General features: G+C 43.9%; 1 protein-coding gene across 6 annotated transcripts in view; it reads right to left on the bottom strand.

Moving 5' to 3' along the window:
- Nucleotides 1-16,858, bottom strand: part of SYNDIG1 (synapse differentiation inducing 1) — a 196,213-nt gene that overhangs the window by 61,624 nt on the left and 117,731 nt on the right. For 5 of the 6 annotated variants that reach the window (XM_079123899.1, XM_079123900.1, XM_079123901.1 and 2 more), the window contains exon 3: nucleotides 11,241-11,378. In XM_079123899.1, the coding sequence (XP_078980025.1) occupies nucleotides 11,241-11,378 (138 nt within the window). Of the gene's footprint in view, nucleotides 1-5,824; nucleotides 11,021-11,240; nucleotides 11,379-16,858 lie in introns of those variants that run through there. The other variant, XM_079123903.1, reaches the window with a different exon arrangement.

Below are 16,858 nucleotides of genomic sequence, written 5' to 3' on the forward strand. Positions count from 1 at the left end.
ACCTTTTCAAATCACCCAATGCATTTTACCATATTAGTTAATGAAAGGAAAACATATTTTTTTCACTTGCACAAAAAGTTTTTGATAAATACAACATCCAGTCATGATTTTAAAATAAGGTGTCTAAAGATTCTACTCAACAATGAAAATGTTGGAAATTTTGCTTTAGAGATCTGATACAAAATAAAGGATGTAATTTGTAATCAGCATGATTTTTTGCAAGTGAAGTAATGTGAATGAAATGAAGAGTCAGGGATCTTTGGTAAAATACTAAAGATATGAAATGTACAATAATATATTCCATACCTGGAGAGTTGAACAAAAATGAAGACAAATCACTGATTTATTTTTCTAATAAATGATCAGATGGATACCACATAGCAAATTTGGAAGTCACAAAATCAACCCTTTGTTGAAAGAATCATGGGAAAAGTGATAAACCTAAACCAATCAGTATTAAAACTGAAAAGAAAATGTGAACTTGAATGAGATTTTACTAGGAGCCAAATGTAAGCATCCATAGTGGGCATCTCTGCCAGTATATGTTTTCTTACAACTTCACCCCTATAGACTCCAGTTCTGTCATGCAGAGAACTTGCTGTGTGATCCTGAATGAATGAAACAATCTTGCTGGGCATTGGTTTCCACAGTTGACAAGAGAACCTGCCTCTCAGTGGTCCCATAAGGATGAAATGAAATCTGCTGTAACCTTATTCTGAAAGATGGTTTATTCAGCATAAGCCCTGATTGATACAGACTCAGATTCAAATCTGTGAAATTTATCATCTGTAAAATATTGAAAATACTAGTGTCAATTTTATCAGAGTGTTGTGGGAATTTGGTTCAGTTGTGCATATGAAGACTTTGTACATGGTCTCTTTCCTATTTAGTGCAATACTATGACCACCGTTTTTGTCTCATGGACGCCTTATGGGGAGGCCTTCCCCATGCCACACATTGCCTGTCTGCAGCAGTACAGTTCTCAACTGTGCTGGATCCTTTCCTTGGAGCCAGGGCTGAGAAAGTTTAATGCCTATGTTACTGTGTTCAAAACAGCATAGACTGGTAAGAATTATCTTCCCCAGTGTGGGTTCTGATTTGGCTAACACAGGTTGTGTTTTGAACAAAGGATGGATGTCAGTTGCTATATCATAGGAACTGGTTTTGGTATAAGCTATAATCTGGATCATAACAAGTTTCTATGCTGTGTTCTTGGACGAGGGGGACTCATCCACATTTATAGATGGGGGCCTTGAAACTTATTCAGGGTCAAGGGGCTATCCAGGGTGGTTGGTTGGGTATTGTCTGAACTCTTGGTCAGTGTCTCCGTGTCTCTCAAGCTCAGGGCCTCTTGCTGTACACTGGGTCTCTCCTCCATGACTGTCTTCATGCAGGTCATGTCACTCTACCACTGAGGTCTCTGCTCTTCCCTCCACTACAATTCAAGCCCCAAGCTCAGGGTCATAGCTTCTGGCCTCCACAGTAGCTCTAGAGGAGCCAGGTGATGCAACTTGGGAGTGCAGGGCAGATAATTCCCCATGGAACAGGCTTTGGCAGTGGAGCATAGGAGCCAGACTATTGATTCCCTCTCCTTCACTGTTGAATTTGTCCAAAGAAGGTTCTGAGTAGACAGCAGTCAGCTGTTTCTGAGAAGCAGCAGCTATGTGTTAAAAGGCACCACCCTGTTCTTATTTCCCTCTTTTCATGCCTCATTTCCATTTTTTGTTGGCCTGGGATTGCATCTCCAAATAAAGCATTAGCAAGATCTCGACTGTGCTTCAGCTGTTTTTGGGGGAGCCTAGTAGAGTCAGGGTGGGGACTTGCAGATCTTTCTGCCCAGGGCTAACCACACTAAGCCTATTCATCATGAGACTACAGCATTAGGGTCCTTTCAGCATCTGAAGGAGAGGCAGGGTCCCAAGCTCCAGCCCTCACCAATTAGAATTCACTCAGTGACTCTGAGGGTAAGTGCACCCCCCCCCACCACCTTTAGCATCTCCTCCAGAATGAGGCAAAAATGGATACACTGGAAGAAGAAAATGAAAGAAATGCTACACTCTTTAATAACTGTAGCTCTTTGAGAAAGAGACATAAGATGGAATGAGGCTGCCCCCAGGGAAGCAAATTATGCCTTGAAATATTAGAATAGGAACAAGGAAAAGCATATGCAGCCCTTTTCAGAACATAAACCTAGAATCTCTGCACTTACAATTTCTTCCCTCCCAAATTCCACTTTAAAGTGCAGACAAATGCATGGTAGATGTCCATCATCTTTCTTCTGTAGGTGCTGCAGAAGTCCTCCTCCAAATGCATGCTAGGAGAGGACCAGGGAGGAGGGCATGTGTTAATGGGTTGGGGATAAGGAAGGAAGGAGGGAGAAAGAGAGAAATCTCTCCCTTGGTCTCCTCATGGAGGACAGGATCGTTGGCTATCAGTATAGCCCCCACCTCACTGCATTAGCACTACTAAGGCTTCTGGAGCTCTCTGAATCCCAGCCATAAGGACTGGGCATCCCTTCTACTTTGCACATGCTGTAACACGGGCAAGGAGGGACCTGTGTGACCAGTGACCTGAGTTCTCACAACAATGAACACAGAAACATGGCTGATGTGCAGTCAATGGCCACTAAATCAATCTGAAAGGGTGCTGGAGAGTGTATGGAGGACTCAGATACACATGTTTAGGAGTGACTACTGAGCCATTCTGAAGAAGGGGAAAGAAAGGAGGAGGGGAAGGTGGAGTGAGAAGGACAAATCTCAGGCAGGTAAAACATTGTGTCAGGGGTGTAAGAAAAGGATTAGGAGGTTTCATTTTTGATCATCTTTCAAAGGAGTTCTTGGTAAAGTAAGTGTGTAAATAAACATAAAGTATCTGAGCTATTTCACCTGCAGGAGATCCAAAGTCTGAACAATGAACAAAAGTCTCAAATGATTTCCTGTGCCCTGTTTTCAAATTATCTGACCAACTACACATTTTTCCCAAGGGCAAATCAGTTTGTTCTTTTCATATGAAAAAACTGGAAAATAAGGAAAATCATCCAAATGCCCTTGGCTCTGTGAATAGTTCACGGGTTGCATGGCAGCTCAAGAATGTAAGGATGAAAGTCAAATCCAAATAAGGTGCATCATTTGGTGCTCTTGCAAGGAACCATACCCCAACTCTCTGAGCAACATCTTGAAGGCAGATGAAGGAGAGTTTGGGTTGTTTTCTGGAAATGGGCTAAAAAACACTGATAAGAATCCTACAAGTCAGCCATAAAGAATTAGCCTTTATATTCAGGATAGATAAAGAAGGCAAATAAATTCTTAACTCCCTTTGGAACAAGGACAGGATAGCTCATGTATTCTACTAACATATACCTGAATGACAGGTTTTCACACCCAAATCCCATAATTGTTTTCCTCCACCTTTGCAGAATTTGCCGAGCCTCTCATTTAGAGGGAGGAGGGCCAACATGCACTTGGTTTGCATTTCTACACTGAAGAAGAACAACAAATTCAGGAGAAATAATAAGTGCCTTTAGTATATATCATTATCCAGGATAGCTTGGTTCTCTCCTGTAATTTAATATGATCCAATTCTGATGGAGTCAAATGGAGAAGGACACACACATCCCTGGGAGCTACAATCAGGGGCTGTTATTTCACTGGAAATATGAGGAAGAACTTATATAATTCTTCCCCTTAGGGGGATTTGTAATGTCTAAAGCAAGACCCATGATTTTTTCTAATAGTTGGGCACTATTTGGTGAAATCAGTCACAAAGTATAGTGATCACTGAACCTAATCCAGATGTGGGCAATGAAGCTGGGGGTCAGGATCCTGGGATCTGGTGCTTGACTTCTCTTGCCTTTTCCTGATCTGCTCTGCTATTTCAAGAAGTGAACAAGACCCAGAAAGTCAAGGTTTGAGTGTTTTTTCTCATATGTGGAAGCTGGAAACTGGGGAAGGAATAAAAAAGGGAACCCATGAAAACAGAAATAAGACCAGGAGAGTAGAGGAAGTAGGGATGAGTAGGGGACATGGGGAAAAAAAAAACCCACCAAATCATTCTACATCCATATATGAATATACCACAATGACTCCCACTTATGTATAATTATATGCACTAACTGAAACAATAATAACAGTAATGATAATAATAATAGAAGGGCAGAACAAGTGGAGTGGAGAGGGAAAAAGAAGGTGCTGGGGAATGGGATTGATCAAATTATGTGCATGTACAATTGCTGCATAATGAATTTCAATATTATGTATAATTATGGTATACCAAAGGTAAGAAAATAAATACAATTATTCTCATTTTTAAAAAGAGGAAGGAGAAGGGAGTGAGACCACATGGAAGCTCTTCACTGCCCTCTCCCCAGCTGCCCTCACATTATCTCTACCCTTCCTACTTCTGACTCCAGGGAGATCACATAAAGTCACTCGTTTGCTATGCCAGACAGTTCTTGTTTCTCTTGCTCTGTGGTCTTTGAGGAAATGAGCAGCCCTGGTGAATCCCCCTCTGCCCACATGGCCACTGCAGTTGCAGGTGCTCCTAAGAATGAAGCTGGAGAAAGTGTGGAACCTGCAGACAGCACAGGCCTTGCTGCTTCCACCATGTGCCCCTAGCTCTATCCCAATCCTCCTGCACCCTCCCTGGCCCCAGTTCCCAGCCCAGCTCCTCTTTCCCCCTCAAAGTCTCCCTCACCCAGGCAACCTTCTTGCTTAGGAGTCAGAGACTCTGGAGAAGGGCTCTGCTGTTCCGCTGTTCCCAGGCACATCTACCCTACAGCTCCTTCCTCTCCTGTGACTTTGGATGAACTGAGGCACTCTAGAGAAGATGACAGTTGCACTGCTTACTCCTGCTCCCTGCTCCACAACATCTCTCCAGGAATCCTTTTCCACCCACCCCTGTCCCACAGGATCAATGTTTCCCTCTCTTGGATAATTTTCATCCCCTACAAATGTGCTACAATTTCTCTCACTTAAAAACCCAGTTCTTGACATGATCTCTCTATTCACAACAAAACTCTTCAAAAGAAATAACTCAGTGTACCAAACTCAAATTGCTTTCTTTCCATGTTTTTAGAGCCTTCTAATCAAAGTATAGCACGCTTACCAAAAAGTGCACAACCTTAGGTGTAAAGCTCCACGAGTTTCCACAAATGTGCAGGGAGCAAGATGTGCAGGATCAAGAATTGAGATGTCCTCACACCCACAGGTCATCTCTGTTGCCCCACCCCACAGGGTGCCTGCCATCTCAGCTGTCTCTGGAGCCTACTCCATGGCATTGTCCCTTCCTGCTCTCCAGAGGCAGGTCCTTAGTGATCCTACCATCCTTCTCACTGCTGCTTCTGGTCGTTTGCTTAGCTCTTCCTACATTCATGTACTCAACTCAGACTTTTCCCCTGAACTTCAGACATGCACATCCAACCTGCTCCATGCCTCCCTTGAGCCCCAAATGTACACACCCAGCACTACTACACACTGCCACTGGATGCCAACAGGCATATAGTCTTGATAAATTCTGAGCCGAGCTCCCACACACTTCCTGCTGCTGAAAATCCCACCATCCCGTGGATCCTTCCCCCTCTACCTTTCTCACACCATGGCCCAAAACCAGAGGCAATTTCTTCAAGAGACATTAAATTCCTGGGAGTGACCATGGTCCAGACCCCCACCATCTCTCTCCTGGATTATGGCAAATCTCCAGCATGGAATCTCTGCTGCGTCCTTGAACCTCCACCTGCTTCCCTGAGAGAGTGTAGCCAGATGGTGCTTCTCTTCTGCCCAAACACCTAAATGACTTCTTATCCCAAATTGAAAGTACAGCTCTGACTCTACCTTGTTCTCTCTCTCTCATTTTTTTATTCCAAACTAATGGTCACTCTGCTTCAGTGAACCAAGCCTGCTTCTATGTAGTTCCTCATATGCAGCAGGCTTGTTCCCGTCTTGGGGCCTTTGCACTGACTTTCTCTCTGCCAGGAAGACTTTCTCAGGAGGTCCTTATGGATCAGGTCTGTGGCTTTATTGTGAAGTATCATGGTCTCAACAGGTCCTTCCATTACCATCCACTTAATATTTTGTTCTCCACATCTATTTCTAACATTATCTTCCTCCTTGAAACTGTTGAAATGTCTATAATTGTACTTTCATTTATTGCTGCCCATCTTCACAATGTGAGTTCTGCAAAGGGGGGAGTTTTGCCTGTTTTGTCCACTGCTGCATCCCAGGCACTTAGAGCAGGGTCTGACACATCATAAGTGTTCATTAAATTCAGGTTGTATGAAGGGATTTCAAAAAACATGGTTACAGTTCTGCTGGATTCTCATTCATCTAAATTTCAGTACCATAAAGAGATTCACCTTTTTCCCCTCATTTGCCCAATTCCCTTTGCTGATGCTATTCATAAAATTCATAATCTGGTTCTGAATACCCTTTTCTCATTTAATTATTGTTATAATGTTGCAGTTAGTAAAAGAAAGAAACATTTTATGAAATGAAATTAAATCAAGACATAATAAATGCAGAGTGCAGAAGACTCTGCAGGCAGGCTCAGCACATGTTCTGTCAGTGCTAGTTCCAGACCTGAGTTCTCCTGTGCAGAGGGTGTCCAGCTTCCATCTCTGGCTTCCACTGTTCCAAGGGATTGAGGGCAAACACCCAGTCATGTTTCTACAGGGCTACCCTTCCTCTGCTGTCACACTTGCCAAATAGGGCTTGGGGACATTGAATTTAGGAACAAGTACTGTGGTTCTATCATTATTTGCAAACAGGTAAAAGTGAAAGTTATATTGCAGAAAATTTGGTTTCAAAGGTTAGAAATATTCATATTTGCTTTGTTTACCCACAGTTGATACCTCTGTTTTCTGCAACTTTTTTTAATTTTCGAAACTTCTTTTTTTTTCATTTAAATAGAGATAATTTTTTTCACATTTCAGACTCATTGTAGAGATTAAACAAGATAAAGTGTAGGTATTAACTAGCTTACAGCAGTCACCCAGAAAACTGTGGGATTTGTTTTCTCTCTAAGCATTTCAGAAACATCAATTCCTAAATGGATTCACACCACTCAAACTGTGTACATCCACACCTTCCTCTCTGTAAACTGGCTAACAGAACTTGCTTACATCAGGAGCTGGATCAAGCAATGAACACTGTTGGGGAGAAATAAAATTGTAGGCAACATCCTCCTTTCATTGTCCCCCTGCCTGGCATCCCTACCGAGTCCTTTGTCATTTCTCAGGGCTGAACCAACTGCATCCTGACTGTCCCAGAAGTCCCAGGTTATTGCTAACCATACCTTATACAAGTCACTGTACCTCACTGAGCTCTTATTTCAGCAAATTTACCTGGCTGATATGACTGCAATGCCTGCAACTCCAGATGCAAGTGCCTGTATCACACATCTCTCATAAGGTTGTGGGGGTATGAGAGCATTACCCAAACTTAAGCAACACTGTAATCAGCTGGAGGGTCTGTTAAAATGCAGATTCCTGGGCCCTGCTTCGCAGATTGCTAGAGTTGCTCTGAGGGGATAATAAGTTTGCAGGAAATGAGGGGTACACAGGACTAGGAGCTGCAGGACTAGGAGTATACCTCAAAAGCAAGAGTGCACCCTCCTTAAGACCATATCTGGCATATAGTGCTCAGTAAGATTAACCCCCTATGTTACTTCAATTACTATTATTACTTCCACTTTATTAACACCTTTTTAGAATTCCAGAAATCTGTCTCCTTCCAGTCATCTATTTGCCTATGGATCCACAGGGTGTGGACAGTCCAGTTTCCAGCAGGATGCTGTCACATTTTTGGAACAAGCTCCTTCCCCTACACCTCTTGGGAACTTTCACTTCTTCAACTCTCAGCCAATTCTAGGCTGTGGGAATTATTTCAACACCATGTTATGGATCAGGAAATAGAGGCATGATGGAATTGCCTGTTGACCAGGACCTGGATAGAAGAGGGCAGAATAAAACATATTCCAGATGAATAAGCCCAGGGACGCCATTAATTCTTTTCACCACTGACCGATTTAATCAAACCACCATGATTTGTTATTTTGTTATGTTTTCCCGGAATGGCCTTGCATGGTTCTTTGATTTCACTGAATAGTTATTTTGACAATAAGCAGACATAGCTGTAATTGTCAGTGAGTATGCTGAGATAGGATCTGTGATAAAAGTGGGGGAAAAAAACTACCAAAAAATCACACTTGGATGTCAAAGATTTCCTGCAATCAGCACCATGGCCTCAGGGAGTTCTGGCTTTTGAGCATGTGCTTCCCTTTGCCGTTGCTCCCCCTCCAGATCCTACAACTCAGTGCTGCAGGGGGCTTCTTCTCCCTCCTGTTCCTGGGTTTAGAGCTCTCAGCTGGCCTTACCTTGGCAAGCACTGATGTAATTTAATGCAATGATTCTCAGAGTGTATCTGTTCTATTTCGTGCCACACACCCTGCCCTTGGCAGCTGCCTGCTCCCCTCAATGTCCTGCTGGAGATTTTGTGTCTGCAGTTTGGGCTGCAGAGGGATAAATGGAATACACAGCAGTCTCATGACCAGGCTGAGGCTCTGTGTGCAGGGGCCAGTGGCTGCCTGGAATGATAGCAATGTCCAGCACAACACAGCTGCATACTGTAAAGAGGAGGCGCCTCAGCATTGGAGCTCCCAATTGGAAGGCACATGGACATAGCACCTGGGAAGGGAACTCGAAGGTAGAGATTTCTTTAGGGAAATGCTGGTACCTCTGCGTTCATGGCAGTTTCACTGAAGAGAATCCATTCTCCAAGCAACCTGGAAAATGAAGGCTGGAGAGTTCTGGGCCCTGAGATTACCATTCCATCCTCTAACAATTGCAAGCAACCCCTAACCTCTGCAAAAATACTTGAGGTTCCCCTCCAAAAAATGTCATCAAAACTGTGTACGGCAACTGCACTTCATATTTGCTGCTAAACAAATAATTAAAATTCCCTTGACTACTGGAAGTCTAAGAAGCTCTTATCTTGTTAAGAATAAAATGACTTTCTGAGAAATAGAATCAAAACACCAATCTCTGCAACTGTAGTCTTGATTTGTAGTATAATTACAACCTTTTGGACAAAGATGCTGTCCACAGCTTGCTCTGCTTCAGAGCAGTGGATTTCAACCCTGAACATGGGGAGCAGTACAGACCTCATGTGATATGGGGTCCTTAGTGTGTTGCTTTTGTCAAAGGTCTAACCTCTCCTGTGGATGCACAGGCAACCTCTCCCTGTGGTCCTTGACACTTGTTCAGGGCTCACAACCACTTAGCACCCTTCTGGCTGATCTATAGGGACTTATTCTCCCATCTCTGGGAATAGTTAACACTTCTCCTAGTAAAATCCAAGATAAAAATGTCAATATGATTTCAAAATTTGGCAATCAATACAGAGCTCCCTCATGGAAGATATTCCTTCTAGTAGGGGTGGAGAGGGCTTGTCCTAGCAGCTGGAAGGTGGGTGTTCCATCAGGAAAGTGGGTGTGCCCCATCCTTTCACACTCAGGGCTGATGCAGGGATGGGGTGCAGGAGAGAGGGTGTAGATAGAGTTCTGCTCATGGGTAAAGTCCACAATGCCCATGCAGTCAGTAGTCAGCTTTCTTCACTTCATTGTCCTTATCTCCCTGTTTGTGGTGAGATTGCTATTGCTTATTTGCCTAACCCAGGCTTTGCTGACAGCTTACACAGCAGGGACAGGCTCTGTCTCTGTGGGTGTCTATCCATCCACCCACTGTTTTTTTCCAGACTCCTGTATGCCCCAATCCAGTGTGGATGCAGTGCTGCAGCCTCATCTCAGAGTTCAAGGTCACCTGGGCCTACCTCCACCCACCTTGTCTGGGCTCTTCAAGGCTCAGGAGACTGACTTTCCACCATGCCTGTGCTTGTGCTGATGGAGAGGGGTTTCTGTGACATTCATGGGACAAGTTCACAGAAAAGAGGCCTAGAGAGATCCTCCAGGCCAAAGAAGGGCCAGCAGCACAGGATTCTCCATCTCCCCACTATTGTCCTCCAGAACACGGACCACAGAGCTGCACAGAGCAGGGACCCCAGGCTGGAAGCAACTCTCTATCCCTCATGTCCCTAAGAGGCACTTGCCCTCAGGAGGACCATAGACCATCTGTGGTAATCCCCTGATTCTTGGGAATGTCACCACTCTAGGCATGCAGGTGGGAAAAAGAAGACCACATAAGGTTTCTTTGCTCACCAAACAAATTCCATCAATACTGACATTAGCAAGAAGCAACTGCTTGACTCAGCCAGGGAAGCATTTTCAAGCCAAGAGAAAGAAATATTTGAGCAAAGGACCTGCCAGAATCAGTGATTTGCAGCTTCATTCCCAGAACTATAGGAGGTACAGGGGGATCCCCAAGTGCTTCCAGGAATTTTCCACCTGCCCCGAGAACACCCTGTGAGCACTGGGCCCACATCCTCCTTGTGCTGGCAGTGATGCTTCCTTCTGACCAGTTTTGGTTGGGGTAATGATAGTGGGTCCTGGTGACACTTCACACTTTTAATTGATAATCTAAAAGTTGTTCTTGGATGAATAAAGATGGCTTCAGAATGAACACTCTTCTTCTGCTGGAGATGTCTTTCAAAATCTGGGTTTCATGTGCGGACAACCAGAAGAATGTTGCATAATGAAAAAGGTCTGGGAACTGGTACCTTCACAAGTCTCCCTTGGAGGGAGGAAGGGCACAAGTGCATGCTGACAGGTACCATTTCCACTGGCACAGCATTTGCTGGGTTGGGTACACATGACCTACAGTGGAACCAGAATCTGCTTTATACAAATGAGGCTTTAACAAGGAAAACAAAACTCTCATTTTATCCTTTCTCACTCTATTCCATGTTCTTTATAGTGTACTTATCTGGGCATTGTGCTTCCTAGTCCTGGGATTGACTCTGCCTTTGTGAACTCAGGGTCTAAGTGAAAGTCAAGTTCCCAAAGGCCATCTGCTTTCTGCTGAGGAGACATGTGCTTCTGCCATACAGGCTTCCTCAGGAAGGCAGTCCCATCTCTGCAAGGACAGAGGCATATCATGCTGAGAGGTGAGGCAGCCTAAAGGATCGTGCTTAGCCCCCCTGAGCTTCCTTGACTTTTCTGGGCTTGCCCTCCAGTTATTCAAATGCTGACCCCCTTGTTATAGTGAACAGGCTTCCTTGGCTCTTCTCTGGGCCTGGGTGTGCCTACATTAAGGCCACCATGCACTGGGTTCAAATGATTGACAGATACCTTACCTCATGGGACAAGTAGAAGGCGGCAATGCCCAAAGGCCAGAAGCAGCAGAGCATAGAGAAGACGCTGAGCCCCAGATGGTCCCGCGGAGGCATCATAAGAAAGTTGTCCTCACTCTCTGTGTCACTTGAGTAGTCACTCTGCAGAGAAAACAGGCCCAATGGGAAAAAAGATTAGTAAAGGAATCATCATCAGGATGCCCCAATATGTGGGTGCTGCTCCTGCAGCTGCTATTGCTGATCTTGTAAGTGTCACCATGATTGCCTGAAAGTATATAGCCTCAAAACAAGGGTGCCTTGACCAAGAAACTCTGACCAAGAGCAGGAATTCCAACATAGGACTCTTGGGTAGTTTAACAGTAGATAAAATCCTTCAGAAACCAATTACAGCACAGATAGTCCCCGATTTTGAATGACATGATTTTTTTAATCATTGATAAATTTAGGAGGATATTGAACATATTTTCAAAATAGGATGTTTTCTCTCTATGATGTGTTTTATTAGGACTGTATTATAAGTCCAGGAGCACCTGTTTTCAAAGATCTTTGGAATCTTAGTGCCAGGACACTGAGAATGAAGATGGAAACTATCAGAGGATGGCACTGGGGACATTCAGAAGGCATTCCCCATGTGGATTTTGTTTTTTAAGACTTCTTGCTAGTTTATAGGGCGTTGCAGGACAAGTATATCTGAAGGGAGAACATGATCCAGTGAATCTCCCCTTCCAGTTTCCTTTGACTCTGAACTGAGTCAGGACACAGGGGTCCTGATGTTCACCCATAGATTCAAGCTCCATCCTGATAAAATGATGGCTGCTTTGTAAAAAGCTGTCTAGATGCTGCTCTTGCTGCTTTGGGGCCCATCTACATGGTAGGGCTTAGTCCAGGCCTGACCAACAATGTCCTCAGGTTCTGAAGTAGTGGGCATAGGGGAAGTTTTTTAAAAAGCAGCTTAGATGATTCCCAACTTCAGCCAACAGTGGGAATCACTGCCCAAACCTCCCTAAGGTTCATCAGTGCTTCCAGGGTACTCAGTAGCAGCCACCCTGCAAATGTTCTTTCATCCTAGGTATCTCTGTGGAGGCCATAGCTGTTTTCTACTTTCCTTTACCCCTGGCTGGCCTCCTTTTGTGATTTATTTATTTTTGTTTTGTTTCGTTTTGCCTCACCAAAACATGTTCCTTCACTCTGACTCATCAACAGATTTTTCTAGGGATCCCTACATCCTCAATTGTTTTGAGAAAACCCTGGAGCTCCTCTCAATTCCTTCCCCCATTATACACCTGACCTATCCTCTCAATTCCTTCCCCCATTATACACCTATCAAAATGCCACAACTGCATTTGGCAGAAACAGTTTTTTTGTTTGTTTGTTTGTTTGTTTGATACTGGGAATTGAACCCAGGGGTGCTTTGCCACTGTGCTACATCCCCAGCTCTCTTTATTATTTTTTTAAATTTTGAAACAGGATCTGACTAAGTTGCTTAGGGCCTAACTAAGTTGCTGAGACTGACCTTGAACTTGGGATCCTCCTGCCTCAGGCACCTGAGCCACTAGAATTACAGGTATTCACCACTCCGTGTGGGACCAGGCATACTTTTTAAAGGAGGTGGCTTCAGTTTTGAGACTGAAGATGTTTTGTTGGTCTACTTTTGCTTCTATCTCATCAGCATGTGATATGGATTCTATCTACAAGAAAATTACTACATACTAGAAGAAACTAAAAGCTTATGTCTAAGATGATTACTGAATTTTAAGGCTGTTATTTTCAGATACTAATACTGGCTTCCCAGGATTCTGTGTTAATGTGGGTTTTTTGTTTTTTTTTTGTTTTTTGCTTTTGGTTTTTATAGAACTGAGGGTCAATTAAACCCAGCCAGGGGTGCTCTACCACTGGGCTACACCTCCAGCCATTTTAATTTTTATTTTATTTTGAGACAGGGTCTTGCTAAGTTGCTGAGACTGTCCTTGAACATGCAATCCTCCTGCCTCAGCCTCCAGAGTTGCTGGAATTACAGGCATATGCTTCACACTCAGCAGTGTCTGTGGTTTTTAATGTGATTCAGTTTCAAGTAAAGCAGTGATCAGTGGGCTTCAAAATATCATGTAATCCTGATGCAGGGAAGATATTTATTGGAGTGTAGTACAGATTGAATTCTCTGCAACCAGGCTGTCATGGAGAACCTCTAAGTGGATACAAGTGAACACCTAGCACCCAACTCAATGGTCAGGTCAAGGAAGATGGTTTCAGCTCTGGCCCTGCAAGATCTTCATGGCTCTTAACCCAGATATCAGCCTGGCCTATGTGACTCATTGGGGTTATTTCCTTCCATGCTGTTGAGAGCTCTTGCATGGAGGCATCAAAGGCAGCAGGCCCATACTTCCACACTCTTCTGGTGCAAACAAAGCATGTCTCTATCCTCTGAGAACATCCAGGTGCCCCTAATAGATATTTCCTTGCTGTGATTTAGCATTGGTTCTGTTCATTAGCTGCTCTAGAGCCACCCTAGGTAAGGCAGCCTTGAACCTGGCCAAGTCATCATTCTTACCAACCCTTCCAAACCCAGTGGTCTCGTCTGGGTGAATGGTGAGGATGTATGTTCTAGAGAACATACTAGGCATTTCAGGGTAGGATAGGAGCAGATTCATGTCAAGCAAGAGGACTGAATGCAGCATATTTATGAGCAATGCTAAACCCCAGTGAACACATATCCTTTGGCCACCCCAGTGTATTTTGCACCAATTCCAAGGGTTTTGCCACTTTGGTTATTGTTCATGTTGGCTAAGACAACAGGTGAATTCTTTTTTTATTAGTGAATTATGGTTGTCTTATTTTGACATATTCATCAAAGCATATAATATAGTTTGCATTGCATCATACCAATTCGATCACCAGTATTTCCTCTTTCCTTCCCCCCCTCCCTTCTGCTGATCTATCAGTCTTCCTTCTATTTATTTATTTATTTTTAATTGGCACACTATAGTTATGTTTAAATTTGAATGGATTGTGATATATTCATATATGCACATAGCATAATTTGGTTCCATTTATTCAGCAAAGGTGCATTGTGTCCTACCATGTGCTGGGTACTTTTCTAGGTGCTTAAGATACAGCTGTGAACAAAACAGGCACAGATCTCTGCCCTCCTGGTGCTTAGAAGAAGGGAGTCAAGCAAATCAATACTACTGAGATAGAGAGGGAAACCCCCAAGCAAGTAAGAGAATAGAGATGTTGGGGAGATTAAGATAGTCTTTTTAGTATCCAGGGAAGGTTCTGATGAGAAGTGACATTTGAGCAAAAACCACTGCTGAAGTGATGAGGTTAGACATGTGTGTATGTGGCCCATTGGCCCATGTGTTGAGGAGCAGCAGTCCCAGAGCCTTGAATTTGTGATGGGGAAAACCTCACTGAACCACTACGGCCACTGGCCACCAGGACACAAACCAGCCAAAAAGTGAAGTTTTCAGGGGCAGTAAGAAAGAACATGCAGAAGAAATTGAGGTAAAGTGGGTTTGTGTGTAGCCAAACCATCTGTTTCCAAATATGGCACTTAGGACCCGGAATGAGGTAATAGGGATCAGAAACTCCAGCAGCCACGAGCTGAGTGGTGCTGTCATTTGGCAAGTATTTCAACCTTTCTAAGCATCAGGTCTGTCCTTTGCAAAATGAACATGACAATAAAACTAGTGATCATTTCCAGAATTGCTATAAGAAAACAGTGAACTCAAGTATATAAAACTCCTTGTAAACTTTTAAAAATCCCCCAAACTAAAAATCTAAACAAATAAGCAAAGATGGATTTATTGCTCATGTGCAAGGATTTTCATCTGCACTCTCACTACCCATGAAGTAAGGCTCATGAAGGTCAAAGTCTGAGTTAAGGGCTAAAAGTGGCAGTTCCTGCAACTTGATTCTCTAGCCTCTGAATCTGATCTTTGGATACAGGTGAGTTTATCACAGGCTCATCCTTTTGAATGTCACCTTGTCCAGAGGTGACTCTTCTAAGACACAACTCAGCAATTCCAGCACCAGTGGTCCCCTGACATCCTGAAGTTGCTTGTTTTCAGGGGGAGTTCTGGAGAGCATGGAGGTGACAGGGCTGTCTGTGAAGAGGCACGGTCGTGGATACATTCCTATTCAGCACTGCTTGTTCTTCATTCTGATGGATGATTCCAACTTTTCAGTGGGCAGGGAATTGTGCATCTCCACCTGGACTGTCCGCAATCCTCACAACTCTCCATGAATTATGCATCCCTGTGGGCTGTTTCGTTTTCTATCTCTGATAGCCATAATGATGGTAATTTTCATTTCCCTTTACTGTTCTGAAGACCATATGGGAGATGATATGCATAGTAAAAAAGAATAGAAATTTCACAGACCAAGCTCCTGTGGATGGGATGTGACATAGTTCCAGGCATGTTGACAGGACAGTGCACCAGATGGTAGTGACTCACACCCGGGCAGAAAGTGAACAGTGTCCTGCAGGATGGAGGCATGGTCGGGAGCTGGTCTTGTGGCCTCTGGCAGATCACATCACTTGTTTTTGGAATCATGCCTCAGATCCCCTGACCTTCAGGTCTGTCTGTGTGTGGTGGGGTGGACAGGCTCTGTGTGGTCACCAATGTCTATCCCAGTTCCACCTGGGAAGTCCTTGTTTATTATCTGAATGAGTCCATCAATATGAGCCTCTCTTTTTTTCTCTCTTTGGACTAGTCAAAAACAAAAGCTTAACAGGGAGACCCTATTATCTCATCTCACCACCGCTGCTTTCTGCACAAGAACTGTAAGTTCTGTTTGGCAGTTTTATGTACATTTAACTTGCAAAAATAAGGAAGGACACCATTATCACATGTGAACCACTTCAGTGTCTGTCACTAGAACATCTGTGGAGGGGATTCAGGGGGCAAAGAACAAGTGGGGAGGCAGACCAGCGTCCACTCAGATTTCGTCTCTTAGTCTAACACCACTGTGTCTTCCTGAGCACCTCCACCCTGCAGCTGGGGTGTCTGCCAAACACTGGAAAAGGGAGTTAGGAAGTTAACTTCAAGATGAGATGCATCACTTCTTTTTAAGGAAATGATGTCTGGAGTAAACCATGACTCTCTCTTTATATAAAATAAACAGGTGGAGAAAAATGACCCTGATCTTTTGATGAGTCAGAGTAAAGGGAACATGTTTTGGTGAGCAAAACAAAACAAAAAAATAAATAAATAAATCACAATAGGAGGCTATCCAGTGGTAAAAAAAAGTAGAAAACAGCTATGGCCTCCACAGAGATACCTACGATGAAAGAACATTTGCAGGGTGGCTGCTACTGAGTACCCTGGAAGCACTGATGAACCTTAGGGTGGTTTGGGCAGTGATTCCCACTGTTGGCTGAAGTTGGGAATCATCTAAGCTGCTTTTAAAAACTTCTAAGCCCAGCCAGTCCCCCAGGTCCCCTACTTCAGAACCCTGAAGACATTGTTGGTCAGGCCTGGACTGAGACCTGCCATGTAATTGGGTCTTTCTCTGTGTTTAAGGGGGATGGGAGATAGGAGGTGGAGGAGAAAGAGAACTGGCAGATGTCCTGGACCTAGGGCACTATTGAGGGCCAACAGCTGGCTCAGGGGTAGGAGTGG

This window comes from Sciurus vulgaris, assembly GCF_902686455.1.
Source record: "Sciurus vulgaris genome assembly, chromosome: 2".
Classification (NCBI taxonomy): Eukaryota; Metazoa; Chordata; class Mammalia; order Rodentia; family Sciuridae; genus Sciurus; species Sciurus vulgaris.